We start from the raw sequence: 21679 nt of genomic DNA, 5'->3' as shown, positions 1-21679 counted from the left end.
CTCCACCAAATGCCTGAATTGTCTTTGCTTCACAGTCAAATCAACACTGAAGTTAGTTCTGCTTTGTGTACACCTTTGTCTGACACACTTTTAACCTTCCACTCAGTTTTCTTCTCATTTTTACACTTGGATTCAGCCCACTGTGAACTGCCAGGTTTTTTTTTAGGATAAACTTTTTTCTGTAGATTATACTCATTGAGGAGCTGTAAGTTGTAAGTGAGGTATAAGTATAAAGGGAAGGCAATTTGTATAATACGTTTCTACATTTCAGCAACTAGACTATTCAAATTGCTTTACATGATGAAAATATGAAACAACAAACAAAAAAAGCATTACATCAGAGTGGGATGATAAAAGTAAAGACGGAACATCAGATTAAAATTAATGTTTCAGTTAACATTAATTGAGTGCAGGTGTAAACAAATAGGTTTTTCCTGTGGTTTAAAGGAATTCAGGGTTTCAGCATCTTTAAAGGTTTCTGGAAGTTTGTTCCAGATTAGAAGAGCAGTCTGGTTGCCTTCAAAAGGACAGTGCAGATGTAGATCAAGATGTTGTCTTCCTTTCTGATTTTATTTATTTATTTTTTAGGCAGATGTTGCAGAATCAGATTTTTGGGTGACATTTGAATTTCACGTCTTTTAAAATGTTCACAGACCCAAAGGTTCCAACGACAAAGTTTTATTCAAAAGCCATTTGCAAACATTTCAGGATTGTTTAAAATGGGAACGAACACACTTAGCGTTTACAAATGTTACACAGTGGGTCCCAAAATTCACAAGCAGGAAATTCAACAAAGAAATGTAGGATGTAACTGGAGTGTGTTCTGTACAATCTTTTCAAATTAAACATGACACAAACAGATATGGGGGGTTTGTCGACTGACGACGGCAGGACACAGAAACAGAGGGGATGTGCTATTTTTGTTTTTCTCATTTTGTTTTACTTTTTACCTGAGGTTCTTGGTAGGTATTATAATCCCTTGCTGTACAAAGGCAACAAGCTCTGATTGTAAACTGAACGAACCTGATAACTGTGATAACATTATTATTGGCACTTAGGTATTTGAATAAAGCAGGAATTAAACTGCAACATGGAGAGCTGAAAGGTAAGGAGTCGGAGTGCAAAGGACAAAGCTGGAGTTCTGTGTTCAGAAACGGGCCCGAATCCTCTCCAGTGGATCCTTGTCCCACATCTTGGGATCCCAAGCCTGGAACCAGCCAGTGAACGTGGGAGGCTCTGCCCCCTGCTTGATGGTGGTGATGGGCAGTCCTTTGCGACCAGACGGATCCGAGTCCACGTAATCCTTGGCTGCAATACGAGAGGTGAAAAGAGAAAAAAAACATTATTTTATAGCTTCTACTCTGCAGACACTAGACGTTTAAAATTATGTTTTCAGCTCAGTCTTAATTAAATTCAGTTTATTTATACAAGCGTGCATGTTATCTCAAGGCTCAGCTCTGAACTTCGACTTCCAAGACAAATCGAACACAGTATGAATATCCATTCTGTCCACGGAATGTCTTGGAAGTTAGCAAGAGGAGCTACAATGTGACGCTAGGGAGAGTCTAGGCTTCCCTACTGGACATGGATCTAACATAAGACGGATGTAAAATAAGTGGAATCAGCACATCTTACAGCAACCTTTTCTCAAACAAAAATCTGAAAACCACTGTACTTAAATTTCCAGCAATTTTAAAAGAATCGTCTATTTTTGTCACACATCTTAGACGTGAAATTTAACTTTTGTGATAATTCTTTAGGGAGCCTAAATGACTGAAAAATGATACATTTATCATCTTCATTAACTTTTCATTTAAGAACCACCAGCTGTTCATTCAGAACACCTAACAGAAGAGAATCCCCTCTGTGTTTGTTTACAGCTCTAATGTAACCAACCTATTTTGGGAGCCCCGCTTCTTTCCTCTGCATTCGCCTCATTGCCAACCCAAAGGAAGAGCTGCGGGGAGGAAAAAGACACAATAAGTAAACAGCTCAATCAGGCAGCCTACAGCCACGTGCGATCCTCAAATCAAAACCATGACTCTGCACCGTCTCTGAAGCTTTATGTGCTAAAATTACATTTCAGGAGTGAAAAAACTGATCTTACCTGATCCCAGGCATCCAGGATCATGACATCGTCAGTGGCCAGGTCTGACTGTGTGAAGTCTCCTGGCACTTCTTCCACCTGAGCACCAGTGCAAATAGAAACTCAGATTGGCAGCATGCAGGTTTTACTAATGCATTATAGCTCAATGATAAAATGTCTTTAACTAATATATATTTAGCATCTATGGATAAAAATGAAGGAAGTTGTTTCCTACTTACAATAAGTCTTCCGGTTTTGTTGGAGCAGCCGAACAGACGAGGAGGTCTGTCTGTGCTCTGCAGGCTCTTTGACGTCTGGTACTCCTTTTTGCCACCCAGAGCAGACCAGAAATCAGCTGGAAAGGAAGAGAAAACAACAGCCGTCAAATGAAAGTAGTTTGCTCCATCTGAGAAACCAACGCTCTACTTGCTTGAAGGTATGTGATTTTTCTTTATGCTAGTCCAATGAGTTCAAGTCCTCAGGCAGTGAGACACTTAAAAAATCACTGGAATGACCAGAGCTTTCTCATCTGGAGCACTGACTAACACAGCGCTGCCCCATCCTCACCTGTTGCTGCACTGCTGGTCAGATGTCTGGCACAAGACAAATGTGACTGCACTTGCTAAATACATGACAGTCATGTCAGCATATTTGTTAAAAGGGAGTATTATGTGTTTTCGAGGTACATGGTGCCATTTTAAAGCACAATTAAATAACTATGTTACCTTTTGCTGCTGTAAAAATGAGATATATATGAATATGACTTAAAAGAAATTTTACGTCCTAATTTAAAGCTTTGAAATTGGGCCTCTGTCTCTTTACAAACTCTTGCTCTTTTTGAAACTCTGCCTTCAGGAAGTCATCAAAACATTGCTCCTCTATTAACCCTTTAGCAAGTTACTTACTGAGAAGTAGATCATATAATGAGCTCAGCAGATGTGAAGTTCCACCAGGTGTTTGCGAATTGCTATGGGCTAGTCTAAAGGATATAAGCCGGAGAAGGCTGCTCTGTAAGGCGGAAGCTTGGAAACTGCACCTCTAAGGAGGAGCTGCGCCTCGAAGGCGGGGCTAAGTCCAACAAGTGTTTTGTACAACTGAATGGCTGCCATGGAGATTGAGGTATTTCTCAAACATGCATGAAGGAATCAAAGCCACACTCCAGGTATGTTTGTGATTAGGGAATTAAAGCTCAAAAAAGTTGATTTTACATGTTGCTGCCCCTTTAAGTCCTTCTTTCACTCCTAGCCCCATGCCTCAATTCCCAACATAATAAAACTCAGAATGAAATCATGTTGTCTTTTGGTTTTGGTGTTCCACACCAAGACAGATCCCATCTCGCTACCCATTAAAAAATGGATTAGGGTTAGGCGTTCATGACTTGGTGGTATTCATGACAGGAAATGAATCACGGCCTTCTTGCTCTGGAGACTAGATGAATCATCTGTATCTAGTCAAAACCAGACCTGAAGCATATGTGCAATAAATTACAGTGATCCCTCACTATAACGCGGTTCACTTTTTGTGGTCTCGCTGCTTCGCGGATTTTTTTGTGCAGTTTTTTTCACAGTGCATTGTGTTCTGCGTCCTGATTGGCTAAACAGTCTCCGAGCTCCTTCTCTACCTGTGTGCCAATAACGTTACTAACGTATTTAAATATAAGAAATACAGATTGGCCATTCAGGAGATGAAAGCTGAAAACTTTGAATGCCTGCTGAAAAAAACTGTGGCCAGAGGCAGCGCAAAACATTGCATAAAAAATGTTATACAATGTATTGTACTGTGTACTGTGATTTTGTTTACATCAATTGGGTAGTAAATAATGAACAAAAGACTCTATTTTCAAAAAATGTATTAAATTATTGTTGAACAACCAACTGACTAGTGTTTTCTCCCAACTTTTGCTGTCAAATTTTTGTGGACTAGTGTAGCGTAGCCACCAGGAGGAGTATGGAGTAAAGTAATTAGCCCATAGATGAGGTAAACTGCTTGTGAGAGCGAAAAAGAATCAATGTCATATCAGTTCGAAAGGCTAGTAAACAGAATCATCAACGACAATCAATAAAATAAATATCTATATTTAGTTTTATAAAGGCATAATATAATTCCAGTTAGTTACTTTTCCCCATTAATTGCCGTGTTTATCTCAGTTAATGAAAATATTCTTTCAATTTCAGTTTTTTGTTATTTCATTAGTTTTAGTTAACTATAATAACTTTGATAGCCAGTTGTCCATCGAAGGAACCAGAGCTGGTCGGCTGGTAAGAATCTTGTTCAATCGTCCACATCTTTCTCTGCATGCGTTGACTTTGAGACCCACCTGGCTCCTTGCCCTCTGACACATTGCTGGGACTGCCACCCAAAAAGCCCACAACATGCTTGGCTGCGTTCATCTCCTCCTCACTGGCTCCTACGCCTCGCCACACAAACAGGCCATTCGGAGATTTCAGCACAAACACATCATTGGTGTTCAGGTTGGAAGCAGAAGCCTCGACCTGAAAGAGGAAGTAAAGAAAACTTAGAACCTGTGCTACACACCATAAATCGTCATCCCTGCACACCAACTCACCTCCACGGCCCGTGTGGCACCGGATGAGCTCTGGCGGATGTGAAAGAGACGAGTGGCAGCGGCCTGTGACTGCCCGTCTTTACGAGAAGTTCCACCGCTGTGGATGATCATGGGTTTGCCCTGGAAGATGCTCATCAGGTGGGGAGGCTCTTGACCCTGAGTCACTCTCACCTGTGGATAAGTGGAACTAAGTTATTTATTTAATCCAAAGGAGAGGGCAGCAGCTTCTCCAGTTACTGCAACTGGCTCACAGTTGCAGTAATTGCAGTGCCACATATTGGAAATGTTCTTCAGGTGATAGGAGGCCGACTTTGCAACTGTCTTTATGTGACTTTGAAGGTTCAAACCTGAGTCCATCACTACTCCCACTACATGCATCGGTAACTTGATGCATTATTTCTTATAATCCGAGCAGAGAAGAGGGGCACTAAGATGGAACCTTGGGGTACCCCTCATATGATTTCTGTCTGATGAAAAATCACATACTGGTACAAAGAAGTCCCTATTCTTTAGTTAAAACTCAAACCAGTCATGTACTGGATCAGAGGGTCATTTCAGTAGTATGTCATGGTACCAACAGAGCCATGATATACCATGATAGGTTTCCCCACAGTTCATATTTGCATGTATGCAGATGTCGATGAACACTTTGACAAAGGCATTCAACTCAATATTCTGTTTATTTTAAATTTTTCTTCTCGTGCCTGCAATTCACTGTTCATTAACTTGTTGTTAAATGAAGCTAACAAGTCCTGCATCAAATGAGTCAAGACATAAAAACTCAGTAGAGAGGGTTTATTTTAGCATAGCTTTAAAACGAATCACTAAGGAATTAAATTCTGATACCTTGGTGTTCTTTTAAAAGGTCACTGTGAAAATAGGGTTTGTTAAAAAATTAAGTCACACTGCCCTCTGCTGGATATCTGCAGTAGTTATTTTTGTTTGCGTTATCAAATGGAATAACGTTGAATAGATTTTCAGATTAGCATGGCACAAGAGTTCTATTTTATGTGATCCATATCAAGTTGTAACTGTTTGTCAAGTTGTACCTAAAGTTGGTTGAATAAATTAAAAATCAAGCAAATTTCATATTTTCAGTTTTTAATGTCTCATTAAATTTCAGTTTTCAAAAAAAATATTAATTTAATAATTTTTCATTCGAAAAATAGAGAATCTGTTTTTTCTATTTTGTATCTGTTAAGGGACTTGCAGATGCAACTTAGCTTAATCTGGCAGCGTGCATCAAACTGTGACATTTTTGTTTGAGCCGCACACTGCCCCTTTGTAAATGTAGTTTATTATGATCTATGACTTTCTGAACTAGATACCAGTTTGCTCTGTTTGTCTGCATAACCAAGAGGTGTCTTTGTGTGTCATGTTCCAACCTGAACTGGGGATCCTCCCATTGAGTCATCCAGCTTCACTGTGAGGAACGCTGAAGCCGCCAGTTCGTCCTGCGTGCATTTCAGCCCCTGCCTGACGGAGGAACACACACAGTCTGAGAGATTCTCCTTCAGCTCGTCTCCAGCATTTCTAACTGTGTCTGAGCTCTGGTTCCTCACCAGGTGTAGATGATGTGTTGCTCCCTGCTCCCCTGTCTGTAGCTGTAGAGGATGAGGTAACAGTCTCCGCCATAGAAGTGGCCGTGAGTAGCAGGATCCACCGGGACCTTCTCCCCGCCTTCCACTCGCCAGATCTGAACACCAGAGAATTTTTTTTTTTTACTAAGGTTATTATAGTTAATGAGAACAAACAGAATAGCAAAAACTGAAATTGAGGAAACACTTTTGTTAACAGAAATAAATAAAAACAATAATCAATGGGGGGGAAACTAACTGGAACTATGTTGGGCATTTATAAAACTTACTAAAACATACAGAAATTATTGAAATAATAGCCTTTGGTTTTGTGTTTAATGATCTATTTCAAACTGAAGCGAAACTGATATTTTTTGCCTACACAAGCAGTTTATGTGAGCTGTTGGCAGAACTCATACTAGTACGCAAAATGACGACAGCAAAACCTGAGAGAAAACACAAGTCAGTTGGTTGTTCAACTGTAATTAAAGACATTTTGTGAAAATGGAGTCTTCTGTTCAGTATTTATTACCCAACTGATGTATACATAATCACAATAAAAATACTTTGACATTTTTGAATTCTGCACCTTATAATTAACCAAAATATGAAAAACTAAAACTACTACTACTACATAAAAAAACTAAGCTAAATCTAAACAATATTTACACTGCAAAAAGACAAACTAACTTACAAGTAACTTTTCAACAAGGTTTTTATAGTTAACTTTTAAGTATTTTTCTCTAGATTCTAGAATAAATATTTTTAGAACATTTGAAATAAGACTGAACTAACTTATAAGTAGCTATAGGACTAGTTCCATAGGCAGATTATTTCACTTATAACACATTTTTTTCAGATGTCATAAGTCAAATAATCTGCCAATAGAGCAGATTATTTGACTTTTTCATCAATGTTAAGGAATTATTGACTTAAAACAAGCTGGGACAAGTTGTTAAAAAGTTACTTGTAAATTAGTTTTGTCTTATTCCACATGTATTCACATGTACTAAGACATTTTCACCAGAAGCTTGACCAAAAATACTTGCTAAGATTTTGTGCTTTAGCAGCGTAACTAATAATAGCTAATAAAAACAAGAAAACACACTCTAAAAACTAATAAAACTAACGACATTAGACAAACAAAAAGTAACAGCAAAATTAAACTAAACTATCCTGAAAAACCAAAAACTATCATACCCCTGCTTTTCACACAGGCTGGTGACCCGACTCTCTGTGCCAGGTTGCTTTCAGAAACACACTCCTACCTGGATCTTGCCTTTGCCGTCATCCACCATGCCGTGCTGGGCAGCCATGACTGTGTTTGTGTGCAAGGTGGAGGCATCAAAAGGCACTTGTTCCACTTTGGCGATGCGCCCGATAGCGTAGGCCTTACTGGGTCCTGTTGTCTCATCCTTGTCCCTCCAGTCGCTGAAGAACTGCTTGAACAAGGTCGTTTCTGCTCCGGCAGGAAGGACTTGGATCTGCAGGTGTAACTTGACTGTTAGCTTTAGCTTAGCAAAACTTTGTGGGACTTTTTAGACTGGTTAAGGATGCAGGGACCTTACCTGTGTTTTATTGCTGTACCCCTTGTCTTTGATGAACTGCTGTCCTGCAGACATGGCGGCTTTACGCTCGGAAGCATTGGCCTTTGGACCTGTGAGAGTTAAAAGGAGAAGGCCATCAGTTTATATTGTGGTGCAATTCTAATTTAATTAAATGCTTCGTAAAAAAAAAAAAAAAAAACGACAGCAAGAAATACTAAAATATAGTTTTTGTTCATGTATGACTTTCCACTCATCATTGTCATATTATTTTGGACTTTTAATATCACTTTAAGTTGTGCTCTAGAATTGTAGCATCTTCGTTATGCTAGTTGTGATTTATTATTTTCATAGACTTTTGTTCATAATTTTTTTTTTGGTTGAGGTGTTGCATGTTTGGACAACTGTCCCATCTGGTTTTAAATGCAGCTGGCAGGACTTTTGTTCTTAATTATTACTTTCGGACAGTTGTTATGACGTACAACTGTGGCAGAAAGATTTTGCAACACGGCCAGCTGATTAGCATCTCAACACTCAAACACGTGAATTTTGACCCCAAATCCGAAAGAGTTCTAAAGGGGTCTTCTTGGATGCAGAGCTTTACCAAAGAGAAAAGAGAGAAGGAAGAAGTTCACATAATTTCTGTCATCGATCATAACAAACAGGGATCATATCCCCGACTCCATTGTCTCCCAGTCAGACAGAGACTTAAAGAAGAGCGGCAAAAGCAAATGAGGTGGATTAGCAGTGCTTCCTATCAACTGATGGTGTCTACCAGGACATATTACTGTGAAATATCGTCCTGGTCATGACAGTTATAACTGTCATACAGCAACAGTCTTCAGTCAGAAGCTTCTTCAGATTCAGTGTGAGACCGACTGCTACCAGAGATCCTTCCTTCCCACAGAATCACCATCCACAACCACACTCATTTACAGAAATGCCAATTAATGTGGATTGTCCCTACCAAGTAAATGAAAATAAAATTAAACAAAATTTGCTACATTCATCTTTCTGTTTGTCCCATGAGTGTCGCTTTAATAATTTTTCTGCTACATCATCAAGACATGAACACTTTCAGTACCCTTCCAAACAAAGATGTTCCTGTCCACCCCATTGTCCAGGATGTAGCACTCCTCAGGGGACAACATGGCCTGTTTGAAGGGACTGGACTGAGCCACAGCCGTCACCTTCATGGAGCCAGAGGCATCTGAGATCTGAAGAGCAACAACACACAGTCACATTAAAGTGGTTTGAATAAGCAAACATGAAATCTGTGGTTTGTAGACTGTAGTAGAGTAAACAGCTTTGTTTTAGGAGGTCCCATGACTTTACAGACATTACAGACAGTTTAATATTTACCATGTAGAGGGCGCCCTTCTTCCTGTTGGAGGTGTCCACCTTGTCATCATCCGGAGTGCTGGGAGCAATGGTGGGTTTGGATCCTAAAGCCTGAACAAACAAGCTGAAGAGTCAGTCACTGTGATTTTGTCTCCATCAGTAAACCAGCAGAATGGCAGCAATTTGATTGGTTGATGTGAGGTCCCACTAACGTCAGCCAGATCAAAACTAAACTTAAGAAAAAGGATCAATCTCAAACTGCCCCCTGCCCCATATTCAGGTTCATTATTCCTCTGCGATGTAAAGGAAGTGTTTACAATGTCACCATGGCACAGAACTGGCACAGAGACAAAGAGCATCTTTGTGTCCGCCCATTCCCACGCCGACCGACATTAATTCCACAGAATGATTCTGATTGAGGCTCACACTCGATGTGGTTCATCAGGGAAAAAAAGAGGAATGTGAGAATGTTTCACCTCTATGATTTCAGAAGGCTCGCCTCCTTCCTCCACCATGTGCACCTTGGCTCGGCCATTTCTCTCATTGTCTCTGATGTCGATGGCCACCTGGGAGGCCTTGAGCCGCTCGAAACGGTTACACTCACTGCCGCACCACTGGTACACATCCTGCGGGACACGGAGAAAAAGAGAAGAAAAGGATGTTTGAACCCTCAACTGTTTGGAAAGACAAGAAGACAGGAGCATCACCTGCAGCATCATTTATGACTTTAGGAGGCCAGTTACTCTACACCGAGAAAGCCTTTGACTCCTAAAGTCATAAATGATGCTGCAGATGATGCTCCTGTCTTCTTGTCTTTCCAAACAGTTGAGGGTCCAATTTTTCACAAATTCAAAATTATATAATCCAATCAAATTTCATTTGTGTAGCACATTTCAGCAACGAAGCAGTTCAAAGTGCATCATAAAAACACAAAAATCAACAACTGAAACATTACATTACATTTATTCAACACCACATACAGTGTGTTGCAAAACTGTTTATCCCCTGTAGTGGAAAATTTTACGATTACCACATGATTATAAGTAAAACAATGCATAGCAGTACAATGACTCTTGTGTAATGCACGTGCTCATGAAAAAGTCTTCTGAAGCCATTTCTATGGCCTTGGTGTTACAATAAAGTTGTTAAATTGTTTCTACTTGCACCCTCATGACGTGCTTGATTCCCCAAGTGAAAGAAGAGACGTGTGCTTCCAATCTGTTCTGTAACCAAGTAGATTCTCAAACTATGTGATTGGAGTGAAACCCTCCCTATAAAACTGTATGCTGTGTTCTGATCCAGGCTCTTTTTCCTGACTGTGTTCAGTGAGCAGAGGCTTCAAACGCTGGAAAGCATTTGAATAAATTCTGATTACGAATGTCTTATTTCTCTGGTTCTTTGGGCTTTAAAACAGTTTTTCCTCTCTCTTTGTTAAAGAAAAATTTCCACAACAGTTTGGCGACACAAACAGGATCCGGACAGTTGGAGAGGTCGAGGGAGACGGGAGATCAGAAGCATTAGCCTGAGGAGTTTGACTTTTCAGTCCACCTCCACGTCAAACGAGGGGAGTCTGCCTACTGACCGGATCCATAAGAACTTTAACAGTGAGGACTGTTTCAATTGGGTTTTGTTGTTGTTTGTTTGGTTTTTTTATTTATTTATTTGTGCTGGGACAGAAATAAATAGACTGCTGGTGAACTAAGGTTAATATAATCCAGTAGGGAGTAAGGATAATTATCTAAAGAGTAGATAGTGGGTATTTTTATACTCACTATCCCTGGGTATAAAAATACACAGGGTTCAAAAACTGTGCAATTTTATAAAATGTTTATCTTTTTACTCTTTTTTTGGAATAGATAGTAGGTATCTTTATACCCACTATCTAAAAGTTAGATATGGCTATTTTTAATCTTTTTTCACCTTCAAGTAAAGAAAGTAGCTATCTAGAAGACAGATAGTGGGTGTTTTTAGTCTTTTTTTTACCTCCAAGAAAGAAAGTAAAGAAAGTAACTGTCTAAGGGAAGATAGTGGCTGGTTTTTAGCATTTCTACACATTCAAAGAAAGAAAGCCAGTGGAGAAACGTCTCACTGAAAAAATAGGTTCCGGATCCTCAAAGAAAAGCTCGGAGTGGCCTGGTCCTGAGCCTAGCAGTTATATTTATAACCTAATGTCAGAAAAATACATACATATATGTATATACAGCCCATTTTACTCTTAACAATTGCTATAAAAAGTTTTCACCAACTTGGATCAGTGATAATAAAAAAAATGGCTTTTTGGCTTTTTTTGGACAAAATTGTTAAACAAAAAAGAATTTACAAAATAATTGATCGAAACATACTCTATTATCAAAGTGAAAAAAGATTTTTACTAAATAAGGACAATTAAAAATATTTAACATAAAATAAGTGATTGCATAAGTATACATTCACCTTTACAGTGATTGACCTCATTCAACAGAGGTCCAGCAAACTAGTGCTAGTCGTCTCACAATGAGTGAATGGAGATCACCTGAGTGCATTGTGTGTCTCAAAGACACTTGAGTATGGAAGGTCCATTCACTGATTCCTCTGGATCCCTGGTTACCATAAAGACTAAACAACACTCCAACTAATCACAGAAAAGGTCTAAGTCAGGGGATGGATATAAAAAATCTCTAAGGCCCTTCACTTTCACTTTAAATTTATAAAACACCACCAGTAGAATTAAAATGATAGTCATAAAACCTTTTACCTGAACTATTAAGAAGTTATCATATCTGGCTGGACATTCAGAGGCATCATAAGGACTCTCACCTTTCCCAGGTCGATGATGAAGCAGTCTCCCTTGTTGAAGCTGGACCAGGACATTTCTACTTCAGTTGCTCTGATGGCTCTGCGGCCCTTTACGTGCAGCAGGCGCTTCACGTTCATGTCATTGGTCACCACGTGCTTGAAGCCTGAAGCCACGCCGCCTTTCTGCAGAAGAAAGTCACAGCTTAATGTTGGAGAGCATTCCAAACTCATCACACGTTCCAGGAAACATGTACTTTGCGGTGGAAAGAGAATTCCTTCAAGTTAAATCAAGTTTGTTTGTAGAGTTAACTTCAGCAACGAGGCAGTTCAAAGAAGACATAAATTTACAGTTTTATCAAATGTAATTATCAAAATCATCAAGCAAATATCATGGATTATTTCATTCTCAAGCACAGAACAGAAAATTTCAACCTTTGAGCACACTTGATTAAAAATGATTGAATAAATAAACGATTTATTAGAACAGGAGCCACATCGACCATTCAGAGCACTTTACACTCAGTCACACGGTTCTGATCTGCAGATGTTTGGACTTTTAGAATCAGGTATTTTCTGTTTTGATCATTTCTCTGTCGTTTGTTTTCTTATATTTGGTCATTTTAGTTTATTCCTTGTGTTAGTTCAGTTTGTGTTTTGTCTCTGTTTTTCTTCTTTACCTCGCTCTCAGACGACCATCCTGCTCCTTGTCCCAGCTGTTCGTCATTCCTTCACTTTCCCTCACCTGCTTCGCTCCTCTGTTATATCCACTCCCTCCTCAGTATATTTAAGCTTCCTGGTCACATTGTTTTCTCTGGCTGCATTTCATTAACATAGGACTTTTTTATATCCTACAGAATAAATGTAACTAAATTCAAAGCTGGATTTTATCCATTTTTTTACTCTGATCTCTCTCTACATGCCTGTGACAATATCTCCATCTAATTAATGGAAATGTTCAACAAGGTTGAAGATTTTCTGAAACTGAAGAAAAATGACAGAATATCTGTTTCAGATAAAAAAAAAAGACAGTAATATACTATAAACTGCACCAACTGCAGTTTTCTGGCTGATCACTGATCTGCCGATTCTGATTTTTGCCAATTCTAATTTTATTTTTAAATAACTGACACTGTCAGGTATTGTAAGGTCACAATACACCTTCAGTGATCCAGTTTTTTTTTTTTATTTTATTGAAAAACATTAAACTATGCATGTGAAACAATACAAAGTTGGTATAGCTGCACACGAAGCAGATAAATTAACTTATAACATGGGGAAAAATTCTGAAGTGAAATAATCTGGAATTGGCATTTTTTAAAAATCTATGTTAAGAAATGATTGAGCTCCTACATGTAGCTGAAAAGTTACTTGTTAGTTAGTTTTGTAGCATAGCAAAACCAGTTTTTAGTAAACATGTAAAGGAGCTCCTGATGGGATGTGTTGGAGAGGAGCAGTGTGACTTCTTTGACAGAGGAGTTTGATGGAAACTAAAGCTGTCATTTCAGGAGGACAAGAAAGGGAAGCATGTAGTTCAGTTGCTGGTTCAGTGGAGCTTTCTCCAGCATGAGTCAGACCTTCAACCAGAGACGGATCACTAAATTCAGAGGAATTCACTGTTTGGACCTCCAAATGAACACCAGATTTATGCTGTTCTTCCCGCTGCGTGGTTGTTAAAAGTTTCCGCGGTAACAATTCAGCCCCTGTTGTTTCCCAACAATGGAGTTGCCAGCCCTGGAAAACCTGATGATGTTTGGTTCTGTTGCTTCACTGTGAAAGAGCGTCTGGACCAACATGTGCAGCGCAGAGTTTCCAACCTCCAAATAAAGTAGTAAACAAGAATTTGAGCTAAGTGCATTCAGCTAAAGCCAAGCTTGTAGGCGTGGTTTGTTTCTCTCTGTGTGTAGGTGTGTGCGTGTGTCTGTGTGTGAACGAGGTTTTTATATCCTTATGGAAACCTATTTATGTCTACAATGTGAGGTTGTGGGGACCACTGCTCCTTGTGGGGACATTTTCTTGGTCCCCATGAGGGGAAATGCAGTTTTTGGGTTAGGAGTTAAGTATGTGTCAATTAGAAGTAGGGTTAGAGTTATGCTGTAGAAAATGAAGGGAGGTCAATGTAAAGTTCCCGCAAGACATGAAAACATGACTGTGTGTGCATGTGTGTCTAAGTGAGAAACACATGGCTGGTAAAAGTGGTTTGGCTTTGAGCTTCAGATGTCCCCCTTTGAACTAGCTGGTTGGGTGAGTTAAAGCCAATCAAAATTAGACACACCCTGAAGCTGAAGTGGCTCTTAGCTGAACGTGTGGCGTGTTCTCTGAACTTCTAATCATAACCTCCTCTGTGCCAAAGTTCAGAAGACATAGCAATCATTAAACAGGGTAATTATGTGTAGGTCAACAGATCATAGATTCTTCTTCTTCTTCTTCTTCTTCTTCTTCTTGTTCTTCTTCTTCTTCTTCTTCTTCTTCTTCTTCTTCTTCTTCTTCTTCTTCTTCTTCTTCTTCTTCTTCTTCATTCCATTAGTCATTCTGACTTTCAGTGTATGTGAATTTAGTTCCCTTTTATTTAAATTGGTAAAACTTTAATTAGAAGCAGTAAAAAAGAGATTTACTTCATCATTTAGTCCTCAACTCAGTGCTAAAGTTTTGTTTTATTTATAGAACATAAAGTTTTGTGACTGATGATCTGCATGATGCCGGGAAGATGGGACGTGAACTGAACGCTATCATCTGCATAGAGAAATGCATGATGTTAAACAGGCATAAAGCTAAAAATGTTCCATTCTTTTAGTAGATAATCATTAATTGGCAATAAATCACCTGAAGTGACATTAGTGTTGCTTTATGAAGTGTGCGTAACATTGAAACATGCATTATATTGTGTGATAAAAGTAAAAACTAACTGCCACTTGTCAGCTTCCTTGTAGACAAGTTCATATACAACTTGACTGTTTTCACACATCATCACATTACATTCACAAACTTCATGGGGATTTTATGTGATCGACCAACACAAAGAAGCACATGTTAAATAATTGGAAGAAAAATTATGCATAGTTTTACAAATAAAAAGATGAAATGTATGGTATGTATTTGTATTTGTACAAAAGATGGCAGAGATTTTGCCTCTGCTGGACGTTTGTGAGAAACAGGAATTGTAATGATTAAGAGAGTGCAAATGAACCCTAAGTGAGGTTTTCAACATTAATTCCAAATGTGAAGATATGCATATATAGGAAAAATAGCTAAAACAGCTATTTGAAGCAATTATACAGGATTAAGAAATTATTTTAATAAAGGTTACATCTCAACATATTTGAGTTTAATTCAACTGTTTCAGGATTTTGTGTTATTCCCTGACAGGAAATGTTTCATCTTTTTGATAAAGGATGAGTGTAAAAAGGTACGCAATGAAGAAAGTTATTGATTGTATTTGATTAACAGCTGGAAGGATCAAAAACAAAGGAAAGGTGAAAATAATGTTGAAAAGAACATGAACATGTTTTATATTATCGGGTTAAAATACATATAAACCAGATAACATTGTGTCCTGTCAGAGAGCGACGCTCACCTGGTACTTGATTCCTGACTTAAAGTATCCCAGGAAGGTGTTGGACTCGTAGTTCTGCACCTCCCTGTACTGGACCGGCCCACCGCCCAGGAAGTCATCCAGCTGCGTGGCAAAGATGGCCGCCGCTCCACTCTCATCCTGCGAGCACTCGTCGCCTGCAGAGGACAGAGACAGCAGCTCTCTGTGTTTCACTGCATTTACAGAAGGACTGCGCTTCTTTCAGAGCAAACAGCTGCTCTCAGGTTGGTTTAGTCACATTAACCAAACACACATATCCTGAATGACACATTGCTTTATTCCACCTTACCAGACTTTATTTGTATTTCTGTGGTTTAAAGACATTTTCCTGCTGCATAACACACAGCGGTTTCTGTTTTTGGGTCCCTGTTCTTGTTTTGCAGCTGAAGCATTCAGGGAACAACTGACTCCAGGTTTTAGTTCGGAACGTGCAGAGAAGTTAAACCTGACTGGCTGCGGTGTGTGTGTGTGTGGGGGGGGGGGCATGATAACCACAGAGAAGAGAAAATGCAAATGGAATTTCACAAGCAGCTCTGACTTTCAGGACAGAATTTTTGAGCTTGCCATACAGAAGAGGATGTTTCAGCCTCCAATTTCAAAATAAAAGGAACTTGCTATTTTGTCTTGTTTTGGTTATTTTGCATGTAAGCACTGTGTTGCATGCATGCACAATAATTGCATCAGCTTTGGAGGAAGTGAAATTTAGAATTATCTATAGCGAGACATTAAAAAGCTGACATTAAAAAGACTGCAATATATAAAAACTGTGATAGACCAATGCAATGTTGTGCATTCCTGTAAAGTAAAAGTAAGAAAAGATCCCATGGTGTTAAATTTATTTTAAGTGTGGTGTGCATTTGTATTCATTCCCCCAGAATCTGCAGAACTGCATTTTGCTGCAGCGCAAATATTAAACATTCTGCCTATTGTTCTTTGGAATTGTCAGATATGCTCACCTTCCCAGAATATTGGCCTATGTCATTTTTGGACAGAAAAAAATAACTTCTGGAAAAAAATGACTTGGGCCATTAATTTAAGAAGGTAGCGTCATGCCACCAAATCCCAAATGGATTCAGGTCTGGACTTTGACTGGGCCATTCTGACATTTAATATGCCTTTATCTTAACCTTTCCTTTGAAGTTCTGGCTGTATGTTTAGGATCATTGTCTTGTTTGTCTTTTCTTCCACTTTTAATTACTCCTAATAAAACACTTTGAAACTTTTAGAAGACAAATTTTGAAAATGTTCAAATGGCTATGAATAATTTCGTTCATCAATGTCAAGAAATAAACCCGGTGCCTTAGAAAATGAATAGTGAAATCATAAAATCTATGGTCAGGGCAGACTTAGAATAAATTTTGTTCTGCAAGAGATCTCTCAGCCGTCTTGGGGTTTTATGTGTGTGTTTCAGTCTCACCTAGCCACATGTGTATGTTGTAGGACGGTGCTGAGGTGGTGAAGAGCAGCAGGTAGGCGTCCCCGGTGTAGAAGCTGCCATGCAGCGCTTTGGGGACGGGTTTGAGGTCCATGTTCTCAATGCGCCACACCTGCAGCCCCGGACCCTTCCCCGCGTCTTGAAACTCCTTGTGGGAAACCATAATGGCTCTGAGGGGAGAGATGGGAAACCATGGAGATGCAGGAGAGACTAAAGTTCAAGCTGAATTTGCAGAACATAGATGTTTGTGAACCTAAAGGCAGGACAGATGATAAAGAGTCAGAAGACACGCAGCCAGCATAAGCACACATTGACAAGTAAGTTCTATATACAGCATCGGCATCATGACATGTTTCCTGAGCAGCGCTGATAAACAGAGGATGTAGTGAAGAACAGAGAGAGCGGAACCTGCTGTGGTTATCAGTTATTAACTTGTGATCTATTTCTTATTTGAGTATTTGGTGGCTTACAAAACTAGATAAGACAGTTCTGAGAACTTCACTTATCCCCACTGCTGCCTTAAAGCCTATAGATGCATCAAGAGCATTAGCCAATGAGCAACTTGGGTCATTTTAGAAAAAATAATAATATTTAATTAAACTTTAAATATTTTTCTCCCATGTCTGTCGTCGTCTTTGTCTCTCCATGCCAGACGTAACGTGTGCAGGATGATGCATGACTCAAACACACCCTGGTTATCCACTGATTCCATCAAGTCAACTGAGCAAGAGGAGGAACAACTCGTTTCTCACTCCTGTTTGGTAAAATAAATTTGCACTGACACTGCCTGGCAACCAGACCCACCACACTAAGATTCATATTCAGTGAACAAATACACTGAATTTCACAAAATTTTACATTTTACATCTAATATGTTTTTGTCTTTTTCTTTGTCATCTGTTATATTCCAGTAAACTGATGCTATTGTTTATTTTTGAGGCCAGAATAACTGTTACCATGAGTTATACCTCATGGTAACAGTTATTATATTTTGAATTCCTAATTGTACTTTCTGAAGCATTTAGAACAGGGGTCCCCAAACTTTTTCCTGCGCGGGCCACATAACTGTTCCCTTTTCTGTTCGGGGGCAGGTCTTAGTTTTTCGAGAAAGAAACCTTAGAAAACTTTTGTTGAGGGGGGGGGCCTGGATTACTGCCGACGACATATTCGCGTTTGTAGATACATTTTTACCCAGAATGCAAATGGAAAAAAACCGTGAGCGAAACGGTGACTGGTACTGACTAGTATATATTCCATTGAGGGAAACTAAGTTTCATATCTGCTCAAGAGCCCCCCTGGTGGTTGAAGAAAAATCCTTATTTTTGAGGCCAGAATAACTGTTACCATGATATGATAAGTTTCATATCTGCTCAAGAGCCCCCCTGGTGGTTGAAGAAAAATCCACATATATATGAAAAAAAACACTGAATGCTCTCTGGTATTGTTCAGGGGGCCGGACCAAGTGAGGAGGCGGGCCGGTCCGTAGCTTGGGGACCCCTGATTTAGAAGGTTTGTTGCACTTTATTTTTCACATTTGACCAAAATAGCCAACTTATTGTTTTTGTCAGTTACAGTTTCTGTATTATTTTTTTACAGTTGTTCTTTTACTCCTAATTGCACCGACTGAACAAATGAAAGTTGTTTTTACATGTTTGACCAAGATTGTAAAGCTACTGGTGTTCTTAAGTATTCTGTACTGATGCAGCTTTGTCAGATAAATCTGTAATTCAATATATTTATGTCTGTGTTTAAAAAAATAAACATTTCAATTCAGCTGTTTTTCTGTATCGTATCGGTATCGGCCGATATTAATCCTCAAGTATTGGTATCAGAATTGGAAGTGAAAAAAATGGATCAGTCCATCCCTAATAATGAGCAAAAGCATCAGTCAGGTATTATGAACAATTCATAATAAAAACATTAGCGTGCAGAAGTGAGCTGCACACATTAGAGTCCGTCAACCTGGAAGAGAAACTTGATTTGTTGTATCTTGCCCATGGCGCCATTAGCCCTACACTTTGTTCACATTTGAGGATGTTGTGGCTTTTTGAGGAAAACACATGACAATGGCATTTGTGTGAAAATGCTATAGGTGTCCAATGTGGTCACTTACTGCGGAGCTGAACTAGCACAGGCCACACCTACAGGCTTTGAAAAATGATAAATGAATAGTGACAAAAGATGCCCTCCAAAGAGATGTGCATTTATTTAAAACAGGTGCATCTAATTCTTACTGCTGAAGTTCATTAATGTAATTTGTTGGAAAATTATTTCACCCTGTGATCGGTTGCATCACTAAAAGTTATGAATTTATTGTGACTGTAAAGTTACACAGTAAAAAGTGAACTGCAATATTTGGTTGATTTAGCCTGTCACAGAAAAAATAGGTGTTCAAAATTCAAAGTCATATTTTCACCAAACTAAATATTTAATTCACATCATGAATATGTAGTTCACTATATTTATCTCCAATTTAAACATTTAGTTTACTAAACAAATATTTAATTAGAAAGCTAAATGTTTAAGTCCAAACTTAAATATTGAACTTAAATATTAGTTTGGAAAATAAATATTTAGTTTGGAATGAAATATTGCTAACAAACTAAATACTTAATTTCGAGCTCAATATGAAACTTTTAATTTGCAAACTAAATATTTACTTGTTTTTTTTTTTTTTTTTACTAATTTTTTTAATTTACAAACTACATATTTAGCTTGTGAATTAAATATTTTGTAAAGTGTAATTAAATAAACACCTGAAAGTGTAAAAAGTAACTCTTCCTGTTTTGATTCCGGGCCGTAAGCTATAATGCTGATAAATCCACATCTATAAAGCTATCACCAGATACATAATCAGTAACGATGCTCAAACAAACAGGATAATCACCTTGTAGCCATGGTGACGAGACTGGCCGACCTTTTAAAGTCACATCAGTTTTTAGGCAGCTCTTACCATCAGACTAAATGGGGCCCGGTAGAATTTAATTTGTGGGGCCCACAGATTGATGAACATTTAAGACAACAATGAGTCAAGAATACATTTCTTGAGTTGACTAGTTCATCCTGTCAGATATTATTTATTATAAGTAGAGTGTTGCAGAATCTGGACGTGTTAAAGTGAAAATAGTCCATTACTTGTTGAGATTGCTTTGCAAACAAAGTGGGTATGAAACATAAACCTCGGGTACAAATAAGAAAAGATTAATTCACAGAAGCAGAATTAGAATCAAATAAAGGCTTATTTAAAACTAAACCATCAAATTATATCATTTCAAATGTTGCATTCACATGCAGACCATGTCAGTTCTTAATTTTACATTTTAAATTTCAATGAATAAATCTTTTAAAATTGCTTTACATCTCCATTTTGAAAAACATCACAGGAAAAAAAAATCCTGAGATTTTTCCTGTGTCATTCAGGAGATCTCGGACGCCCTCCGGTGGCGTGGAGGCTTCCTGTAGGGGCTTAGTTGCATGCATATTCATCTGGCCGGCTCTGTTAAGCATTACTAAGTCTGGGACTCTTAATAAATAAAAACTGAAAAGTGAGTGTCGGCGCTCACTTCTCAGAGATTATACTTTTCCGTGATTACACATGAACCAGATTACACGTCTGCGGGATTACAGCTGCAGAGAGCCTGACTCCGTCTGCTTCAGCATGCAGGGCTGCATGATGTGAGCCAAGCTGATCAGGAAAACACACGTCAAAACCTTAAGGACTAGGATTATTACAGAGGAGCTGCTCAGCTGAGTGTCAGCTCGTCCAGCTCAGGTTTCAGGGAGGAAAGCGGACTTCCTGTAAGAGCTCCGCTGATCGATCAGCCATCCCGCTGTCTCCACTGCAGCGGACTAATGCACTTTATTAACAGAGTCACTGCAGTAACACTGAGGGGCCATGGAGCTAAGAGCATGCATGAAACTTACTCATTTATTCTTAATCTCAGACTTAGTTTATTATTTTTAATATGAAATATGCTTTTGATTAGAATAAAAATGAAATCAGACTCCAGTTTCCACTGCAATTTTCTTTTCTTTTTTCCCCGAGTATCATAGATTCAAGATCTTTGCCCACTTTAACTGTATTTTGCACTCTATTTCTTTTACTACGTATACTACCAATCAAAGACAACACCAAGATATGCACCAATAACTACTGACCCCAACGTCTCCTCCCTCCTTCTGCTCTCACACTGCGATCGTCCCAGCAATCCCAGACTCCCATAAAACACAGACACACTCACACAAGAGCCCAAAGGAAGCAGCAGATGATCAGGAAAAAGTCAGAACTCTGGAAGTAATCATCATAATCATTCTGTAACAAAAACTGAACCGAGTGTTCAGAACCCAAAGCAAACGGCGCACTCACAGTTTTTTAGGATGAATCACACAAGCAGAGGCAGACAGAGGAGCAGAAGTGCCGCTGGAGGTTGGAGATGAAGGAGTGGGGCGTCTGAGGACGGTCTTTGTGTTTTACTGTGAAGTTAAAAAAAAAGAGAGAAAGAGAGACAGAGAGGAGGAGGAGGAGGAGGAGGAGGAGGAGGAGGAGGAGGAAGGCTGTGGAGCCGTGTCAGAGGAGGGAGGCGCACTGATTGGTCCGCAGCAGCAACAGTGGAGGTAGTCCTGTCACTCTGCGCTGTTTAGAAACTAGTTCAGCTTTTAAATGTCAGTCAACATTATGGCCACCGGAAGGGGAAGAAGAAAACAAAAAACTTTCACCTCGAGTTAATCTCTACTTTATTCTGTCATTCTGCGTAAAAAGTTTAAAA

The 21679-nt window shown here is 39.0% G+C and overlaps 1 protein-coding gene across 1 annotated transcript; it reads right to left on the bottom strand.

The window, feature by feature from the left end:
- Positions 1 to 662: 662 nt before the first annotated feature.
- scinlb (scinderin like b) lies at positions 663 to 21436 on the bottom strand. The gene is made up of 17 exons (XM_014968512.2): positions 21280 to 21436; positions 16896 to 17083; positions 15461 to 15615; positions 11911 to 12072; positions 9591 to 9740; positions 9136 to 9225; positions 8858 to 8990; positions 7798 to 7886; positions 7498 to 7713; positions 6215 to 6348; positions 6038 to 6128; positions 4653 to 4823; positions 4404 to 4578; positions 2326 to 2441; positions 2108 to 2185; positions 1897 to 1957; positions 663 to 1308 (listed from the first exon to the last, which is right to left on the bottom strand). The coding sequence occupies exons 2-17, from the start codon at positions 17074 to 17076 to the stop codon at positions 1148 to 1150; spliced, it is 2163 nt and encodes a 720-aa protein (XP_014823998.2). The 5' UTR covers positions 17077 to 17083; positions 21280 to 21436; the 3' UTR covers positions 663 to 1147.
- Positions 21437 to 21679: the final 243 nt, after the last annotated feature.

This window comes from Poecilia mexicana, unplaced genomic scaffold, assembly GCF_051168715.1.
Source record: "Poecilia mexicana isolate PSO_F unplaced genomic scaffold, ASM5116871v1 scaffold_17, whole genome shotgun sequence".
In the NCBI taxonomy this organism is placed as follows: domain Eukaryota; kingdom Metazoa; phylum Chordata; class Actinopteri; order Cyprinodontiformes; family Poeciliidae; genus Poecilia; species Poecilia mexicana.
Note: the sequence above shows the minus strand (reverse complement) of the source record. Positions and strands in the feature narration are given on the sequence as shown.